Source organism: Glycine soja, chromosome 7, assembly GCF_004193775.1.
Source record: "Glycine soja cultivar W05 chromosome 7, ASM419377v2, whole genome shotgun sequence".
Classification (NCBI taxonomy): domain Eukaryota; kingdom Viridiplantae; phylum Streptophyta; class Magnoliopsida; order Fabales; family Fabaceae; genus Glycine; species Glycine soja.
Window position 1 is genome coordinate 2,340,772 of NC_041008.1, and position 19,008 is coordinate 2,359,779.

Here is a 19,008-nt window from a genome sequence, read left to right on the forward strand (position 1 = left end):
TAACTGTAGACCGTTGATCTGGTATCACATAGAGTTTCAAGGCCATGTACATTATTGAACCCCATGCACCCAAGCTTGTCATCTTCTCATTGATTGCTAGTTATTGTATTTACTATTTAATCACTTATATGCCTCTTTTTTTTTTTTTTCCTTCCTACCTCAATCGTTTTCGCTTTATTTTTGGTATCTTATACTAGCAAAAAAGGAATATAACATTATTGGAAGTAAAGAAAATGAAGAAAAAAAATAAAAGAGTTATTTATTCTCTTATTTGATTTCATCTTAGAAATTAAACCACAAATATTCTTTTCTCTTTTTAGTTTGATTTATAAAGAAAGAATAAAAATATATAAATATATAATAAAACTTACAAAATCATTTATCTTTTATCAAAACAAGAGAAAAGATACAACCAAGTAAGATCTTTAAAAAATTGTATCCTTTATTTTATTAAAAAAAAGTCAAACACTAAATACAAATATATTTTCCAATAGTTAGAAAATCAAGAAAATAAACACAGGAAAGATTTAAATCAATGAACCTAAAACGATCTCATGAGTTTTATATCATATCTTAATCTAAAATCTTAAGACTTATGTTTATAAGTTTTATTTTTAGTTATATGATATTTAATCTTTTTTTTATCCAAAATTTTATCTCATACTTATATTTCAACAATTAATAATTTTTCTCTTAGATGTGAGTCTCTTTGATATAATAGTCTTTCTCTTAAATAAAAATTATTTTCAATCTATGAGTATTCAATGATAATTCTTTAAGTTTAATCTTGTGCTCAATCGTCATTATATATTTTGAATTGTGATTTAGCATTGATTAACCCCTTTTAATTACTGACAAAAAAAACCCTTTTAATTGCTTCTACAATGTTGTTTCTCTGTTTTTCTTGATACGTTTTAATGAGAAAGTAAAATTAATATTATCTTAAACTTTTAAAATAATAGATAAATAAAAAATAGTTTTTTCTTCAAAATAAATGATAAATGAAATAGAGAAAAATATTAGTAACTGCAATCTAAAAAGATTAGTTAACGAAACAATAAAAAAATCATTAAAAAATTGTTATTATATGAGAAATAAATAAATCATTTAAAGGCATGATAATTACTGTAAAAATATTCAACATAGTATATTCAATACTCATTAATTTTCATTAACTCCCCTACCTTAATCATACCATTTCTTTTTCCCTCTTAAAAGGCATGTCAAATTAAGCACGTAAGCATAAGCTTCAACTTCAATTTCCTGCGTGATAATGATGTAACTTTGGGTGATTAAGGTGATATATCTTTTCAAACGTGATCATCAAAGTGTAATTACGGTTCATTTGACTTCAATGATAACCGTCCAAATTAAAAATCGATAATATGTTCAGCAGATAAATACGAAATGAACAACTAAATATTTATAAATTTCAGCGACTAGAACTTTTCTTTAATTTCCCTAAAAAAAGAACCTTTCTTTAAAAAAATTGTTTCATTAATTATTTTAGTCAAAATAATTGAAAATATAAAGTAACATAGAGAGCAATTGACTTCAACAAATCATATATTTGTAGAGGTATTCTGTGCACTACAAGATTTACCAATATACAATACAATGGATTGGTTACCAATTTTCATACGAGCCAAGATTATTTTCTACTACCTTTTAGAGCAGGGACTAAAAACGTTTTATAGAAAATTTATGAGGATGGTCAAAGTTATTTTTGAGAAACTAAAAGCATAAATTGACCAAAAATGAATGGTCAGAGACATTAAAAAATATGACTTAAAAAATACATGCACAAACTTTACATTTGAATTGCTTTAAGGAGATGAGTTGTTTCATTAAAACATTTTTCACATTATCTTTCCTGTTATATGTTTTTTTAAAATCAAAATACCTTTTTTGTTATTATGCTATAAAATTATGGAATGAAAATAACATGGATAGTAAATGAAACAAAGGCAATGTGATGCGTAAAAAGAATGGATCAAGTGTGATAAGCTCTATGATTTAAGGTTTACATGAACCACTAAATGTGTTATTTTACCAAACATTGCATCATTATATTTTAGAAGAGTTGAACTCAATAATAACCGTTGATGAAATATTTGATATATAAAAGTGTCTATATATTATTGCTCTTGTTCTACAGCAGGTTCAGTTACTACTGCAAGATGGAGTAATATGTTTCACCGAAAATGTGTTTAATTTATAATTAGAAAGTCCACAATTTGTGTGTGTAATCATACTAAAATTATTTAGAAAGTACATTATAACGAGGTCGAGCCAAGGAGACCTTCTTTCCAATTTGAAAACAAATTGTATCCTCGAAACAAAAAGAGAATAAATGTAAAATATATACTGTCGCATAATTAAGATTAAAATTCTAACAAATTTCCAAATAATAATACAAACAAAAAAGTTACGGTGAAAGCGATTTGTAGAATCATAAGATAATCTTTAATATAATAACCCACTTACGCACACTATTTTTAAGTAGTTCTTCTTCTCATTTTACTATCTTTTCCAAAAGCTTTTCATTGGATTCATAGATCAGCTCTTTTTCTTATGATGTCTTTTGATGAACACTTTGGCTTGTGGAGGGAGATATTATGTTGATTGAGTGATTAAGGATAAAGAAAAAGAGAAAAAAAATTTGGGTTCAATATTCTTTATTAATAAAAATTAACAAATTAATAATTAACATAAAAAACTTTGACATGTAGGGATATATATAGAATAAATGATACATGCACTGGTAATATAAAAGTTTTTTTTTATATATATCATCACATCCAATCACAATTTAATATGTAAAATAAATTTATTGATTTTTATAATAATTATGTTTAAAGTCATTATTGTGATTTCTTATTAATTTATTATATAAAAAAATTTATGGGTAACCAGTGTTCATTGATTAATAGGTTAAAATTATAAAAAAAACTATATAAAATTGTAATTGCTTAATTGGTACGTACGTCTCATGTTCTTTATCGCATGATGTAGTACGAAAGTGAAAGAAAAATTAACTCACCTTTTATTTATTTTCTCGTGCAACTTTTCTTTCATTAAACTCTTGTCTCATTCGCAACCATCTGTTTGCAACCAAACGTTTCATGACTTCTGATTCTTTGATGGAAATGCAAAAAGTGCTCCCATGGCTATATATATTACTACATTGTTTCTTAGAATCTTGTTTTGTTAATTAGGGGTGTCTATGACTTGTCCTGTTTCACTTTCTTACTACATCAAGACAAAGAATATGAGACATATAATTAAGCAACTATATTTCGCTTTCTTACCATATCAAGGGATAAAGAATATGAGACATACCAGTTAAGCAATTATATTTTTATAATGTCTTTTTGTCATAATTTTAACCCATCAAAGAATCTTGGTAAAACTAGGAGTGTTTAGTGTGTACGACCTATCCCGTTTCACTAACTTGGCTCTATCCGAACTTATTTTTGACAGGTTCCGAATACCCCTGATGTTGAAGTGTAGTGTGTAGAAATGGATGGTACGATGTTTAATGAAATAAAAAGAAGAGTGGCATCCTCCACAATTTTTCAAAACTTGTGTTTGTCTCTACATTTTTTCAAAGGAATAAAAGACAACATTAGTGGTTATTTCTACTAAAGTTCTCGATCTAACGGCTTATTTAATTTTTTATTAGGAAAGGGAGGACAAATTCATTTCAAGAAAGCTATAATTTTATTTGTTGACCATCATTAAAAGAAAAGAAAAATTAAGGCATACTAAATTTACAATTTAATTAAGGAAAAACTCAAGAATGCCCTTCCAATGAAATAAAGCACTTGGATGCCTGCAGGGTCAATTAGTTGTTGAAATCAGAAGAACATTCTGAAAGCATCAACAACTTTCTCAGGCCTGTCAAAAGTACAAAGGGTATATTCTTAAGAGGTTGAACAAATCATTTTACTATTCACTGAAATCCTATGTTAACTAAAGTTACTTACCAGTCCTCTTGTGGCATATGACCAGCTCCTTCTATCAATTTAAGCTGGATTTGTGCTGGATTTCCTTTCTGAAACTGCTCTGCCACAGACTGGGGCAAGTACTTGTCTGATAATCCCCAAGCAAGTAGCATTGGTTTATCCCATCTGTAATACAAATTACAAAACTTATGTTATCACTATAGGTTCAGGGTAGGATTTTGATTTTACATCCCCTTCCCACAAATTGGAATTACATTCACCTAAAAAACAAGTCATGAATATGTTGAAATATCAATAGTTGATTTTATCATCAACGACTAAGATTAGTTATTTTACCCTACTAATTTTAGAGGAGTGAAATCAATAATGTACTATATATGTCACATTAAAAATATAACAATTTCCCAACATGTAACTGTCAAACAGTAAACTTTATCCTTGTGTGAGGGTTACTATTGCCATTTAGATGTTGTGTTCCCCAGTCTTCTCTATCAAGAATAACTTATCAATTCCAAAATAGTAATAATAATAAAGCATGAATTCTTGAGGGATCAAATTCAATAAATATACCTCTCAGTTGTAAATCCTGCTGATATTTCACTGAAAGTACCTTTGAAGTTAGCTTTTCTTGCAGCTTCAAGTAGAGCTGAAACCCAACATCAGAAGTTTGATTATTACTAACACTAATTCGGAAAAATTAGTTTTACCCGTATTGAATACATAAATTAATTTATCGTGAATAAACTATGAATTTTCTAGTGACTAAGCTGAATATATCAGGTATAATAATTTTTCATTGACATCAATGTGCACCTAGCACAAAGTAATTTTTCTTCACTACTTCCATATAGCATATATAAGTTTTATCACATTTTTTTAAATTGTATTACAAGCAGAAAATTCAAGCCACCAAAGGGAAGTCACTAACCAAATCCAGGTCCACTGCTTGCCAAATAAGGTAGCCGGTACACGTCAGCCTTTTCATTTTTCAGAACGTAACTGCAAAATAATGCATCTATAAGAGCAAACACCTTATAAAATTATAATTTGAGGAACTATCTTAATTCATATTTCAATGCTTTAACAAGAAAAATTGTTTATTCCAGCGAGTCATTGAAAACAACAATGATCGTGTATGCTGTACGCTCCATGCACTAAAATTGTAATATCACTTCCATGTCTTTGAGCAATGCATTAAAGGAAGGACCAGGACGTTTGCATAAGTCTAACCTTATTGCTTAAGGTGGTGCTGAAACCTAGTATGAACATTCCTTGATTTATAGTATAGCCGTATAGGAGCAATATACTTATAAAGCAAGTTAGAGGAAGGGCTAGATAGAGATGCAAAGTTGTTAGTTTATATTCCTAAGCTAATTAAATTGTTTACTTTCAATCTGTGCAAAGCTATACAAGATATTTTCAGCGCTTTGAAAATGATATAATAAGTTGCAGTTTAGAACTGCAATTTATAAAATTACCGGCCAATAGTCATGTACAATTTTTGGATACATACGGGCTACCTCCTTCAATAAACCGCTCAGCAATAATAGCATTCTGGCTTGTAAATTCACCATATAGAGGAATTCTAGAAAAAAGAAATGACATCAAAGTAGTTAATATAGTATAAAAATCAAGATAAAACAGCCAACATATTGTATAAGACAAAAGCAACATTAAATTAAGCTGTGCTGTGACATGTATGTAGAACTTAATTTATGGCCAGACATGCATCATTCGGCCACTAAAAATTCATTGCTGAAAAATGTCACATAACATTCTTAGTGCAGTTTGGGGTACTGTTCTCACCATTCCAAAAGTATGTTGAGAGAAAAAAAAATTCAAAGGAGTTCCTTCTCCAAAAGTACATTGAGCATCCTCCAATGAAATTTCAACAGTAACCTAAAACATAGCCTTATAATTTTGTCTCTCGTCATTAAGAGAGTACAACAGTACATGATTCCAGAGGAGTGGCAAAAGGTGATAGATCTATTTAGGAATTCAGTTAGGACTTTTATAGTCAATTTCAATGGAATAGGAATGAGGGTGTTCATTAGTTGAAGAAATATTCAGTTACTGGAGCCATGTTATGATCTTCAAGAAAATTGCCATTTACAATCTCAATGTGAACACAGTGCTTGTCCATAGCCTTCAAGTGATTGAAATCAAGAGACAAATCTAGGAAACTAGAGTATAGATTTAGCCTAGAAATTTAGTTATGCATTCATTGGTACTGTAAGATGGAAACCTTAGCTTCTGAAAAAGTCCAGGAATGGGAGATGAATCTGTTAGTGGACTGTTTAGTATAGCCAGCTTTGATATCTTGCTTGAGTTCTTCAGGGCCCAAGTTAGTCCATATGAGCCTACAAGAAATCCCTTAAGGAGAAGTGTGACCATATGTCAGACACAGTATTTAGTGAGGAGTTCACAAAACTTAAATAAAACTACAATTTACATTTATTTCTAAGAGGCACATCCCAGTGTTGAATATGTAAATGTATACATTATTCACCTCGTTTCAATGAATTTTTAATGCAAGAAATGCTACTAAACACTGTTTCTATTATTCATTCTTTAGGTACCTGAACAACTAGGAAAAAAGGAGATTTGACCCCCAGCACCTCAAGCAGCTTATCCAATGCATCATGGAACTCCTTTTCTATGAGAAATGAAAGAAAAGCATTTATGAGTATGAGGTTTCTGCAGTAAAAATTCCTCAAGATATAAGATGTTTTGATTATGAAACCTGTGTAATTAAAACCATATCCTGGTTGTGGTTTGTCACTGAAACCAAATCCTATCCAGTCTGGTGCAAAGCAGTGGAACCCTGCATCCGACAACTGTTTAAGAGGAGGGAAATTAAAATAAATAATAACCACAGAAAATTTAAATAGTATTAATCATAAGATACTGAAAAACATGTAATGTAGGTCAAATGACAAAAAAGAAATCCAGAACAAAAAATGTTCAAGGATCCATTAGAGAAACATATTTTAGCCTGCTGATGATCTAGTAGTAGTTATCAAACAGTCAAAATCATTTATTCACCTCAGAAGATCATGTTTAGATTGGGTATGACTCTTTCTCTCATGTCCTTCTTTTTCAATTTTCTGTTTATCTTTACCTATGTTGTGTACAAAATAGAAGTATATCACATAGATAGCATGATAACCTGAGACATAACAACTCGGTAGCTAAAAGATTGCGTTGGGGCCCCATGAAGGAAGACAATTGTTCCTCTTCTGCCATTTGCTGACCCTGCAAATTAGGACAAGAAAAAACAACCAAAAGCATGTATTTTCCAAACATTTCTTAAAATTGAAAAATGAAAATTAGAAACCGATTCCTCAGCAAGGAAATAAATAATACCAGTTTCTCTCACAAACCATCTTAACTTGCCAGATTTAACATATGACCCATATTCCTTGCCCTTGTCTTCTATCCTCTAGCAACACAAAAACTATTACTACTTTCCCACTAAAGGAGAACTATCATCACTACAACATAAATAGTTGGAGAAACAAATGTCTTGTCATGCATAAATAACATAAAGTCTTCAATATCAAAACTTAATTAAAAGGAACTAGAAGCTAGAAGGAGGAAAGGAAAGAAAGATTAGTACATATAGCATTTGGCCGACGTTGCCATCCTCAGCAGGGTTTTCAGGCAGTTGAATGGCATTTCGGCTAGAAGGGTTGTCAGTGACAAACCCAAAAGGGTTGAATGCTGAAGCATCTTTGTCCTTGGATTCATCCTTCTCTGTGGAGCTAGCTCTCACTGTAACAACTCTTCTTGTGGTAGATGATGTTCTTCTTCTACAACAGTATGTGCTGGATGAAATGGCAAGGTTGAGAGTGGGAGTGAACACAGCAGAAAAAACCATTACTGGGTTTGTGATCAGTGGCAGAGGTTACTTGAAATTGTTGCAAGGCAAAAGAAGAGCTTCAACGGTTCAAGGTGAACATAACCAACAAATTCTAGCCACTTATTTTTTTTATTGGTTGCTTCATAAGTTGCGGTTGATGTCCCCACTTCAACGTAGTCCTCATATGTTTTCACCTAAGATGTGGCATATAGTGTAACTACTAATTAGAAATCTTGTCTCCGTCCTTTTTTTAATAATTTAATTTAAAAAAATATGGCTCTCTCTGCTCCACAATTCTACGGCTATAAACTGGATTAGGATTAGGAAGTCTTAATAACAAACATTTACCCTTTGCTGGGATGCGCGAAGGAAGCAATAAGCAGAGAAAATTTCAATTTAGTGCAATTGTTTGAATGAAAAATAAAATATGAAACATTTTTTTCTTTCAATATAAAATATTATATAATTTGTATACCATTGTTACAATGTAATGTAATTATTTTTAAATCTAAAATTCTTATTTTGAACAAAATTCCTTAACAATTGGTTAGGGGAAGGGTAAAGTAATTACTTTTGTTTCTTTAAATGGCATGTACCCCGAAAGTGTAACGACTTGATTATGTACATTAGTTTCTTTCAGATCAAAGCCCTTCAAACTTGGCAGTGAAACCTCAGACCTCGGTTATTGTTTTTATATAGATCAGCTCCGTCAAGATTAGCACGTGTTCTTTGTGCATTGTGCTTTTTGCATCCCATTTCATACATCAGTTGGCATAAGCAAGTGTAATAATCTGACCAGTTTTTTTCCCTTTTAATTTGCTTCATAGAGCAAACATTTTTATCCTTCGTTGTAGTTAAGGTGTGTCATAACTCTACTATTACCAGACGTGTGCAATGCAGCTTATGGTTGGAAATTGTTAGCACTGTTAATTTTATTATATATTAGATCATGTTTAGCAAGTAATTTAATTATGACAGTCAATATATTTGCCAACACAATGTGTGGCTCGATGTCTAGTTCCTATGATTTGAATGAGGATCAAAATTGGCATATGACTTGCCTAAGCACAGAAATATAGAATATACATTACATTTCAAAGTTAAAGTTAGAACTTTGCTACATGTAGGCTTCTAGCTACTCTTCTGGATCTTCTTACTTGTTAAAATGTTTACCAGAAATTATTACATGAACATGAACCATGCCTGAAATGATGGAATCTGGTTTTATCCTTAACTATTAGTTCCCTATTGTAAGCTTGTGACACAAGCTTTGCCATATGGTGACAATCCACACACATTCTAAGGTTCTTCACTATTCTTATGGTAACTCCAGGCCCTGAACTAATAAGAGCATAGGCAATAGCCAACTTCTCGCTGTGCTGGTAAAGTGCAGTCTTCTTATCCTCTTCCCCTAGATCAAGGAAAACCTCTGATGTATCAGGTGAGTACCCTGCTTTTATCAAGCCTTGCATCATGTTTTCTAACTTTGCATATATCTCTTTAGATTGAGGATGTGACTGGTCCCCAGCAACAAATTCATAAACATTGCCATTCAGTTCCATCAAACTGCAACCTGGTGTTTTCTTAATTCCCCTCTCCATCATCAATTTCCTGACCTAACGCAAGTTTTCCCATTTCTTGGAGGCTGCATATATATTACATAACAAGACATAAACAGCTCCATTTTCAGGCTTCTAACTCAAGAATTTGTTTAGCTGCCATTTCTGCTAGTTGCACATTTTTGTGAACTCTACAAGCACCAAGAGGTGATCCCCAAACAATTGAATTTGGTTTTACAGGCATATTCACAATGACTTCAAGGGCTTCTTCTAAACGCCCAACACAACCAAGGAGATCAACCATGCATCCATAATGTGTCACAGTAGGCTTAATTCCATGTTGCATGGTCATGTTAGTGAAAAAACTTTTTCCTTTGTCTACCATGCATGCACATAGGACACCAATATAGGTTATCTCATCTGGTGTAACTGAAGCTTCTATCATATTTGAAAACATGGCAAGAGCTTCTTCACCATGGCCATTGATGGCAAGGCCAACTATCATTGTTGTCCAGGTAAATTTGTCTTTCTGATACATTTCCTTGAATACTTTTTTTGCTTTCCTGACATTCCCACATTTAAAGTACATGTCTATTAGAGCATTCCCAACAAAACCATCATTTTTATTACTATTTTTGTCAATGTAAGTCTTTACCCACTCCCCTAGTTCAAGTGCTCCCAGAAGTGCACATGCTATTAGAATGCTAACCATGGTGAACTCATCAGGTTTCACATTTGACATTTGCATCTCACGGAAAAGTGCCAAAACCCCTATGAAATGGTTCATTCTAAGGTAGCCATCAATCATAGCAGTCCAGGAAACATAATCTCTCAGGCATTTGATCAAAATACTTCCGAGCTAAATCAATTTGACCTATATTGGCAAACCCAGTAACAATGGAAGTCTAAGAAATCACATCTCGAGTCTACATATTGTCAAAAACACCTTGTGCTTCATCCATTTCTCCACAGGCTGCAAACATATCAATTTAAACATTTTCCAATATGAGATTACGTTCAACAATACCCCCATTGATATACTTAAAAATGTGCTTGCCCCATTCTAAGTCCTTCAATTTGGAGCATGCAGAAAGCACCAAAACTAGAGTGACCGAATTGGTGGCACCCCTCTCTTTTCCATTTCAATAAAAAGCATCTTTGATATCTTAAATTGCTTAACTCTGTTATACCCAGATAGCATTATATTCCAGGTAACTACTTCACATGCATCACCCATATCAAAAACCTTGTGAGCCAAATCCACAATCCCACACAAGGAAAACATATGTATGAAGGCCTTTTGAACAAACAAATTAGAATCAAATCCATGCTTCACTGCATGGTTAAGTAACTCTTTCCCATGCTGCAAAGCCATATCTCTGGTAAATCCCTTCAACAAGAACGGAAATGTAAAACGGTCAGGCTTGATGTTGCTAGTCAGCATTAGTAGATACATGGAAACTCCATTCTCAGGATGGCTGATCTTAGAATACCCCTTGATCATGGTATTCCAAATGAACATACTTGGGTGCGGGATTGTGTCAAACACCTGATGGGCATAGTTCATATTCCCTGATTCATGGGCACAACAGAAGGCTATAACTCTATTTCGAAATAAAGGGTCTGAAGAGAGACCCATTTTGATGGTGTGGGAGTGAATTTGCTTTAGCTGGTACATGGACTTGCACTTTTCAAGCAAAGAGATTGGAGATTCTCCAAAGCAGTGTGAAATCATTCTCTTGGGGAACCAAGAAAGTGAAAGTGTCAAGGTTGCAAGTGAAAAAGACAAAGGAATTGACAAACATAACATTGAGAACATGTTCTGTACCAACAAAGTTGTATTGTAACTGAAGACTGTATGTAAGATCAATGCGACAACGATCCATTCAGTATCTGTTCTTTCATGATTCTACTTCAATCCAACAAGACAATATAGCAATACTTCTAATCAAACAAGTAAGAACTGATTCCACCAACGGTTTTCTAGGCAAAAATATTTTTGGACTATATATTATATGATAAATATATGCTTATGCATTAGCATACGAATTACGGAATAAATCATGAAGTCATGTTTGGGATAGATTAATGTTTGAAAAATAATATTTTTACTTCTTTAAAAAATAAATTAAATATGAATGTATTATTTTCATATATCTCCCAATTTCATGATAAATACTTATTTAAATAATTCAATAAAATGTATTATATTTAAAAATTTAAAAATGGGTAGATGGAAAAAAGGAAGAATTTATTCATTATTTCTAACAAAAACAAAAAGATCCCCTCCAAACAGGTTCAAAATGAAATTTATTGAATTAAACAATTTAAAATCAAACTGATTTACAGATATAAAAAATGGATACTTTTTTCTTAAAAAACATTTTAATCCCCTCAGTATAAATTGATGTTTTTAAAACACCACCCGGCCATGCGGTTCAATCAGTCAACTGTAACTCGGTATGTATTGCTCTTTAATTTCTATCTAGTGAATTTATAAACTTGAAAGTTGAAAAAAATTCTGAAGTATGATTCAGAAATTTGGTCAATTCGAATTTCAATTCAATTTTTAAAAATATTGATGGAAATACGTTAAGTAAACATGCAAGGGCAACTGATAGACCAATCGACAACTACGAGGTATATATATTCTCTTCTAAAAAGAACATACATCAAATTAGTAAGGGATAAAAAAAAGTGCCAATGTATCCCCTGGAAAAACAATCCTTCCAAGTTCTTCATTCAAAATTTGAAACTATGAATCTTTCAGGTTTTTCATTGAAACAATGAAAGTATGAATACAGTCGTAGTTTTTTTGGTACAAAAAGGTTATTTTGAACAGAGATGGCATTTGAATAGAATTGGTCTTTATACTGTAATCTATAATGTAACAAAAAAATCTGACAGTCACGCGAATTAAATGACACGAATTAAAATCTCCTCAATAATCTATCCTACATGGAGAAACCTATACCTGAAATTCCATTTTCGCATTTACATTTGAAAAATCTAGTCATTCAGACTGGAACCAATCTTTGGCACAAATAAGGGCCTCAAGGGTCAGGGAGCTTAAAGAACTCCGGTAGCTATCCATTTTTCTAATTTGCATGTCAAAAATGGAATCTGCAGACAGAGTGGAAACTGGTAAAGACAAGATATCAGATGCGATTCTAGACAATGTCGGGTACTTCAATCCATTTACTCTCCACCAGCTCAGAATATCAAATTCTTCCACTCTGGTCAGCAGAGGCTCTTCCAAGTACTCATCCAATTCTGACTTAAATTGTGGGTTACCCGTAAAATCAGATATGTAGAATTCATAATCCGAAAATTCATCCCCGTCAACAAAAAGTGAGCAGTCAATTGACCCTTCTAGAAATGTTTTTTTTATCATAATGTCATCCCCTTCATCGCCATTTGTTGTTGTAAGGAACATTTGCATGCTATATTCAATAAAAAGTTCACGAAGACCATCCTCAACTATTTTTATCCATTCCTCAGCATTCTCACCAAATATCTTAGCAAAGGTGAATTCGACAAGTTTCATTTTATGCCTTGGGTCCATCGCTACAGCAATTGCCAAGACGAGGCAGCTTTCTCTCCAATATTGGTCAAAGTTCTTGTGCAAAGGCAAAAACAAACTGCTAAGGAAAGGATCCTGGCTGAAGGCCGCATGTGTCAACTCCACCTGAACTTTTGACACTTCAGCAAAAAACAAGTTTGAAGTTGGGCATGGTTGCACAGTCAAAATAATAGCTGCATCATACAAATACTTCAAATATGTGCACAGGGTGTCAACCTGCTTCCAGTCACCCATTGTTAGAGTCATTCTGTAATCAGGATCAATGGTATCAAGGCAAGTGAAGACTTCCTTTAATTCACAGGCAGCTACAAGCATATGATATGTTGTGTCCCATTTACACTGGTCATCAATTGAAAGGTCCATCATACTAGGTACTTGTAGATGTTGCTTCAGCTCGATAAACTTCCTTTTATGGGATTCAGAAGAATTCACATGCTTTACACTTTCACGAACTTTGCAAATAGTTTCTCTCATTGTCCATAGTGCATCTGCTGCAAGACGACTAAGAACACGAGCATAACAATTCTGGTTTAACAACTGACCATTGAGGATTGCAGGGTTCTTAACAAAGAGAAGGCCTCTCAGATTTCCCATCACAGCTTCACTGGAAAAGAATTTATCAAGTGCAAGGGTAAACAGCCGACCCTCCAAATGCCAATCAGATAGGCAGGTTACTAAAGTTTGATTTAAAGAGTCATCAGAAACAGGAAATGGTACTGTAACAACATTGAGAATAGGACGATGTAATTTCCAATCACTATCAATGAAGTGTCCTCGAACAAAAACATAGCCCATTGCCTGGTTGGAAGTCCACAAATCCAATGTCAGGTTTACTTGGCCAGGAATCCCATTAATAACATTCAACAGATTTTGCTTTTTTCTGAGGTAGATAGCGACACAATCCCCTTCAACAGAATTTAGACATAATGGATTGAACTGGGGTTGAAGAATCCGCACAAAATCAATGAAACCCTGTTGTTTCACAATATGAAGTGGATAATCATGTAAAATTATCATTTTAGCGACATCATGGTTGCAACGCTCCTGATCAAATGAGATGCCATTACCAGCAAACCCAGGTGTTGCTCTTGGCTGTTTCTTGGGTGGATTGGCAGTATCTAGAGAGCCACCAGTTTTGGGATATGATCTTTGTTGGTTTTTCTCCCAAAGCACTCGACAGATTCCCAAAGAAATGTGTCTTTTCAGATGGCTTGTGCCAGATAATTTTGAATCAGTTATATAAGAAAATGATTTTTTGCACTGTTTACAGTAGGCCCTGGTACATCCAGCTCCAACAGTTTCCACTGTGAAGTAGTCCCACACCATAGACTTCTTTCTCATCTGCTTATTGGGTTGTGTTCCTGAATCAGATATCTCATCATTATTATCAGGGGTAGCACGAGCAACAAACTCCATGATAGCACGAGTAACCCTAGAAAACATAAAGAATGGAACATCAGAAGGGCATCAATAAGTGGCTGACTCCATACATGAACGATGAAGGCTAAGAGTTATATTTTATTATTTTATACAAAACATAAATAACAAATTGAAAAAGAGTTAGAATTTAAAATGCCATAGAACTTCAGCTGCTAAGGACAAACTCTGATAAACGATATATAAGTAAAGAGAAAATTATACTGCAAAACAAAGAACCCAGATCTCTAAGTTTGTTCGACAGTCTTGAGTTTCAGAGGAAGGTTCAACCTCATCATATAAAACGAAAACCAGCATGTGGAAAATCCACTCATACTGTCAAAGATAACACGGTTCATTACAGGAAAGATATCAAGACTTCCACCTCATTCATGGTAGTATTTCCTCTAGAGGCAAACCATCACATTTTGTATGTTTCCTGTTTCTAGATTAAAATGAAAAACAAAGTTTTAAGCACAATGTTTCTAACCCTAAGCTATTTAACATACACACACAAACTAATAATAACTAAAGGATTAGCACACAATAATTGTTGTACAAATACTTATCAATCTCGGATTAGCACACATAGTGGCTAACTTTGAAAATGCTATAGCAGGATAGTGGGAAATGGGATGGCCGTCATTTTAAATATTATAATAAATTTATATCACACATACAAATACTCTAAAACAAAAATAAAATTTAAAAAGTTCATGATATATATTAAAGTCACAGTTTACACACACAATGACCATCAATCTAGGAGTAATAAGAACATAGCAATGAAGTCAACAGATGAAATATGATGATGAAATTAATAGAAAAAGAGCATGACAAATTAGATAAAAATTAGCAAAATGTGAACTAGGAAGTCTAACAGTAGAAAAAATAATGGAACACAAGTAAAAAAAAATAGCCCTGTACAGTGAGAAAGAACAATGATCAAATCAGATTCAGAGGTAAGTATTTTTTTTTTTGGAATGGTCAAGGACGAAGGATTTCAAATCCTATTATGTTTCTGAAGCAAAAAAAGCATTAAAACCCAGGAGAGAAATCACAATTTTACCCCCCCAAAAAAACTAAATATGTTGTTCCAAGGGTAAAAATAGGTTTTTGAAGCCTATATCATGGTAGCACTACTATTGCACATAAAAGGCCACCAACTGCAATGACCACTATTGAAAACCGCTTTACAATTTGAATCTCATAGCACACTAGACAACTATCTACTCTGCTATAGCATGCTATTGACTACTACAAAAATTGTGCAAACAAAATCCTTTTTTCCGTGGATCCTATCAAAAATCATGTTAGCACACTATTACAACAATATTAAAAAAAACAATCCATTCATTATAGTTATAGTTATTAGAATCTTATGATTCATGACTCGAATCATATCATTTGATGCAATTTAGCTAACCAGCATTTTGCATCATATGATGAATCTCAAATGTTGAATCTTATGATACATGGATGAATCAGTGCTATTTTGTATCACCAAAATGAATCACCCAAATCAACGTTCGTTTTTTTCTCTTCTTTTTTAACAATTCTCCATTAAAAAAACTGAAACTTATATAAGCAATAGAATGTATCCTAATTGATTATTCCACTACTTTATTCATCACTCACTCATTTAATGCATGCACTCTACTTGGTTATTCCATTGCTCTGTTCTATTATTTTTCCAAAACAGAGGCTTGACACACTCAATTGTGACTTGTGCTTTTGTTTTGTGAGGCTTATGATTAACCTATTTAGTCTATTTCTAGTTTAAAACTTGCGTTGAGTATTACTTATCATTAATATGATATATTTGAATTTATTTCTGTTACCAAATCTTACAATTCAGTCTTTGATTTACAATTCACAACTTAAAAGATATCATGGTGGTTTACGATTTAAATTTTGATTTGACAACTTTTCCATCCATGCTTTAATTATCTAGTTTAGCTTCAGCATGTTTCTCCATAGAAGTAACTTCCCCTTGCAAGATATACCAACTTAAAACCAGTGTTATCAATTGCAAGTTGCTAAAAATGGCGGAAAGCCAATAATCTGCTATATCATATTATTTCAACAGCCATACTAACTCTCAAAAATTAAAGTTAGCAATAGTATTCACATTTTTTTTGTCCATAACATCCACAAATAATCCAATACGGTTAGATAGTTAAAACCTCTGAAGGTGGTGAATTGACATTTGCATATAGAACTCCCTAAACATATATCGGCATTGCAAACAGAGAAGACAATATCAAATTTAAGCAAACAATAAAATAAATCCACGTTTTTGCTGTTTCTTCAGCAGAAAACAACAAATATCACGAAGTAAGCACAAGGCAACATTTCACTTGAATACAATTGCAAAGTCACTCATTTAACATCACAATGACAATGCATGGCGAAGACACACACGATTAGAAACACTAGGAATTGATTTTAATTAAAACAGAATGAGTTGAAATCATAAACAGGGTTGTTTCTTCTTGCTTTTCGTTCATTCGTTTAGAGATCAAACATAAACAACAACGCACAACAGTGAGTGAAATCAAAACAGAGAGGTTACAGGGTAGCATTACATTCAAATAGTGAAGAGAGAGAGAGATAGAAAGAGAACCTTGAGAAAAGGGGGGAGTTGTGAAAGCACGTGCCACTGCCACTGCAACGGCGACGAAAGAGAGAAACGGCGTTGTGAAGTGAACTCAAGTGAATGGAATGAGAATGGAGTGCTTGTATATAGATATATATATATATATATATATATATATATATATATAGAGAGAGAGAGAGAGAGAGAGAGAGAGAGAGAGAAGAGAAGTCGGCAGCAAAAGCAACGATTGACGTTGGAAGCCGCAGTATGTGTCCGCGCAGCCGAAGGAACAATCAAGGGTTCAAACTTGCAACTTCTAAACTGCTTCGCAATTTGCACTTCGTGCTAACCCTTGGTACTTATAGTTATAGGGTTCGCGGTATATATATCCAATAAAATAAATATTTATATAACCTAATAGTGCAATCCTTTTTTTAAAAAAAATCAGTTGAGATAATAATGATGATGATAAAAGGACAATGATGCATAAATTATTTTTTTTAGAATAGAGTGAAAAAAATAAGGAGTATTTATGATTAATTTAAAGATGAACAAGATTATAGATAACTTTGACTCAAATCAAAAATGTGTTTTTGCTTTTTCACTTTAAAGTTTAAACACTTAGCTAATTACTCACTTTGGGGAACTTAAATCATTACGTCCAATTGTTTGAAAAGAATTTATAATATATTTGTTTCACTAAAAATTACAATTGTACTGTGTTTGCTAATTCATTAGTTATGCACTTTTTATCTCATTTTTATGTCAAACATGTATTCAAACACTATAATTCTATTTTTGACAATACAAATTTTAAACACAAGTAGGTAGAAAATATTGTTTTCATCTAGTGCGAAACATCAATTTGACATGGATAATAGTTAAAACATATATGCAATTAGCTCATTTTTAATTTGAAAAAAAAAGACATTTTGAGAAAAAAATTAAAATATTAGTGGAAATTTTTTATTTTTTTTTAGTTTTACACCACATATACGGTCAGCAGTAAAATTATCTCTATAAATATTTAATGTAATTATATATTTAAAATCCAAAATTACTAACTAAACTAAAAATAAATTCATATTAATTAATTGATTCCCATGCTTGATGACAATAAAATTTGTTTAGTAATAATTAATTTATCAGTATTTATGTTACAATATCATCTTTCTTGTTATTTAAGAGTTTTTAATATGTGTTGAAGTGCTGCAACTCAAGTTCTCTCTATCTCCCATAACTTGAAAACTTGACTCTACCTCCCAAGTTTAGCAGTTGTTTCAATGATGCTACAAACTTTGAAGTTCAAAAGCTCTCATCTTGAACTAACGTTTATGAACATCCATTATCTTCTTCGACTACCTCCACAACTCACGAACGGACAAGAGATATAAGTTGCAGCTCACACTTACCTTAGTCTTTCATCTTTCTCCTTTGCTTCTACTTAAATATCCGACCCTAATGAAATATTTATTTTGGTATTTTATAGCTTAACCAATGCTCCCCTTAAAGATACACTTATCTATAAAAAAAATGATAAATTAATTTATCAGTACTCTAATTTATTTGTTAGATTTGATTTGATTTTTTATTTTTTTTTTAAATTTAATTCTGCATTCTAAATTAGATTAACATGGTAAAGAAACTGCATTTTGTAGTTATTTAAAATTATTTAATATTAATATTGTTAAGAAATTGTATTTTATAATTATTTAAAATTATTTAATGACGATTTTAAACGATCATAACACACATTTAGATAATAAAATCAAATTTAAATGACATATTACTCAAATTAATTTAGATAATTGAATTAAATTAAACTAATTTTAAAAATTAGAAAATTGAATTGAATAAAAAATTAAAAGACTAAATCAAATCAACTTTAAAAATCAAATAATCAAATTAAACTAAAAAATAGAAAAATAAAATTAGAGAAAAAATTAATTTAACAAAAAATAAACTACTCATTTTTTATTAAAAGACTCAATTTTTCTGAAAAAAAAAAACTCAATTTCAAA

The 19,008-nt window shown here is 32.1% G+C and overlaps 2 protein-coding genes and 1 pseudogene across 2 annotated transcripts; all 3 read right to left on the minus strand.

Annotated features, from left to right (window-relative positions):
- Positions 1 to 3,653: 3,653 nt before the first annotated feature.
- On the minus strand, positions 3,654 to 7,943 carry LOC114418091 (haloalkane dehalogenase 2-like). Its single transcript, XM_028383256.1, has 11 exons — positions 7,588 to 7,943; positions 7,335 to 7,410; positions 7,138 to 7,223; positions 6,712 to 6,805; positions 6,548 to 6,624; positions 6,214 to 6,341; positions 5,482 to 5,553; positions 4,897 to 4,967; positions 4,539 to 4,614; positions 3,990 to 4,133; positions 3,654 to 3,900 (listed from the first exon to the last, which is right to left on the minus strand). The coding sequence occupies exons 1-11, from the start codon at positions 7,846 to 7,848 to the stop codon at positions 3,861 to 3,863; spliced, it is 1,125 nt and encodes a 374-aa protein (XP_028239057.1). The 5' UTR covers positions 7,849 to 7,943; the 3' UTR covers positions 3,654 to 3,860.
- A 910-nt stretch (positions 7,944 to 8,853) lies between these two features.
- LOC114419397 lies at positions 8,854 to 11,332 on the minus strand (annotated as a pseudogene).
- A 774-nt stretch (positions 11,333 to 12,106) lies between these two features.
- On the minus strand, positions 12,107 to 17,324 carry LOC114418092 (zinc finger BED domain-containing protein DAYSLEEPER-like). The gene is made up of 2 exons (XM_028383257.1): positions 17,015 to 17,324; positions 12,107 to 14,404 (listed from the first exon to the last, which is right to left on the minus strand). Exon 2 carries the CDS (start codon positions 14,386 to 14,388, stop codon positions 12,403 to 12,405), a length of 1,986 nt encoding a protein of 661 aa, XP_028239058.1. The 5' UTR covers positions 14,389 to 14,404; positions 17,015 to 17,324; the 3' UTR covers positions 12,107 to 12,402.
- Positions 17,325 to 19,008: the final 1,684 nt, after the last annotated feature.

Excerpts from the sequence above, each read along its gene's own strand:
- LOC114418091 (XM_028383256.1), bottom strand. The coding sequence starts at position 7,848 with ATGGTTTTTTCTGCTGTGTTCACTCCCACTCTCAACCTTGCCATTTCA. Across the intron at positions 7,224-7,334 it reads ATGGTTTGTGAGAGAAACTG|GGTCAGCAAATGGCAGAAGA; the intron begins GTATTATTTATT and ends CCTAATTTGCAG. Across the intron at positions 3,901-3,989 it reads CATATGCCACAAGAGGACTG|GCCTGAGAAAGTTGTTGATG; the intron begins GTAAGTAACTTT and ends TACTTTTGACAG.
- LOC114418092 (XM_028383257.1), bottom strand. The coding sequence starts at position 14,388 with ATGGAGTTTGTTGCTCGTGCTACCCCTGATAATAATGATGAGATATCT.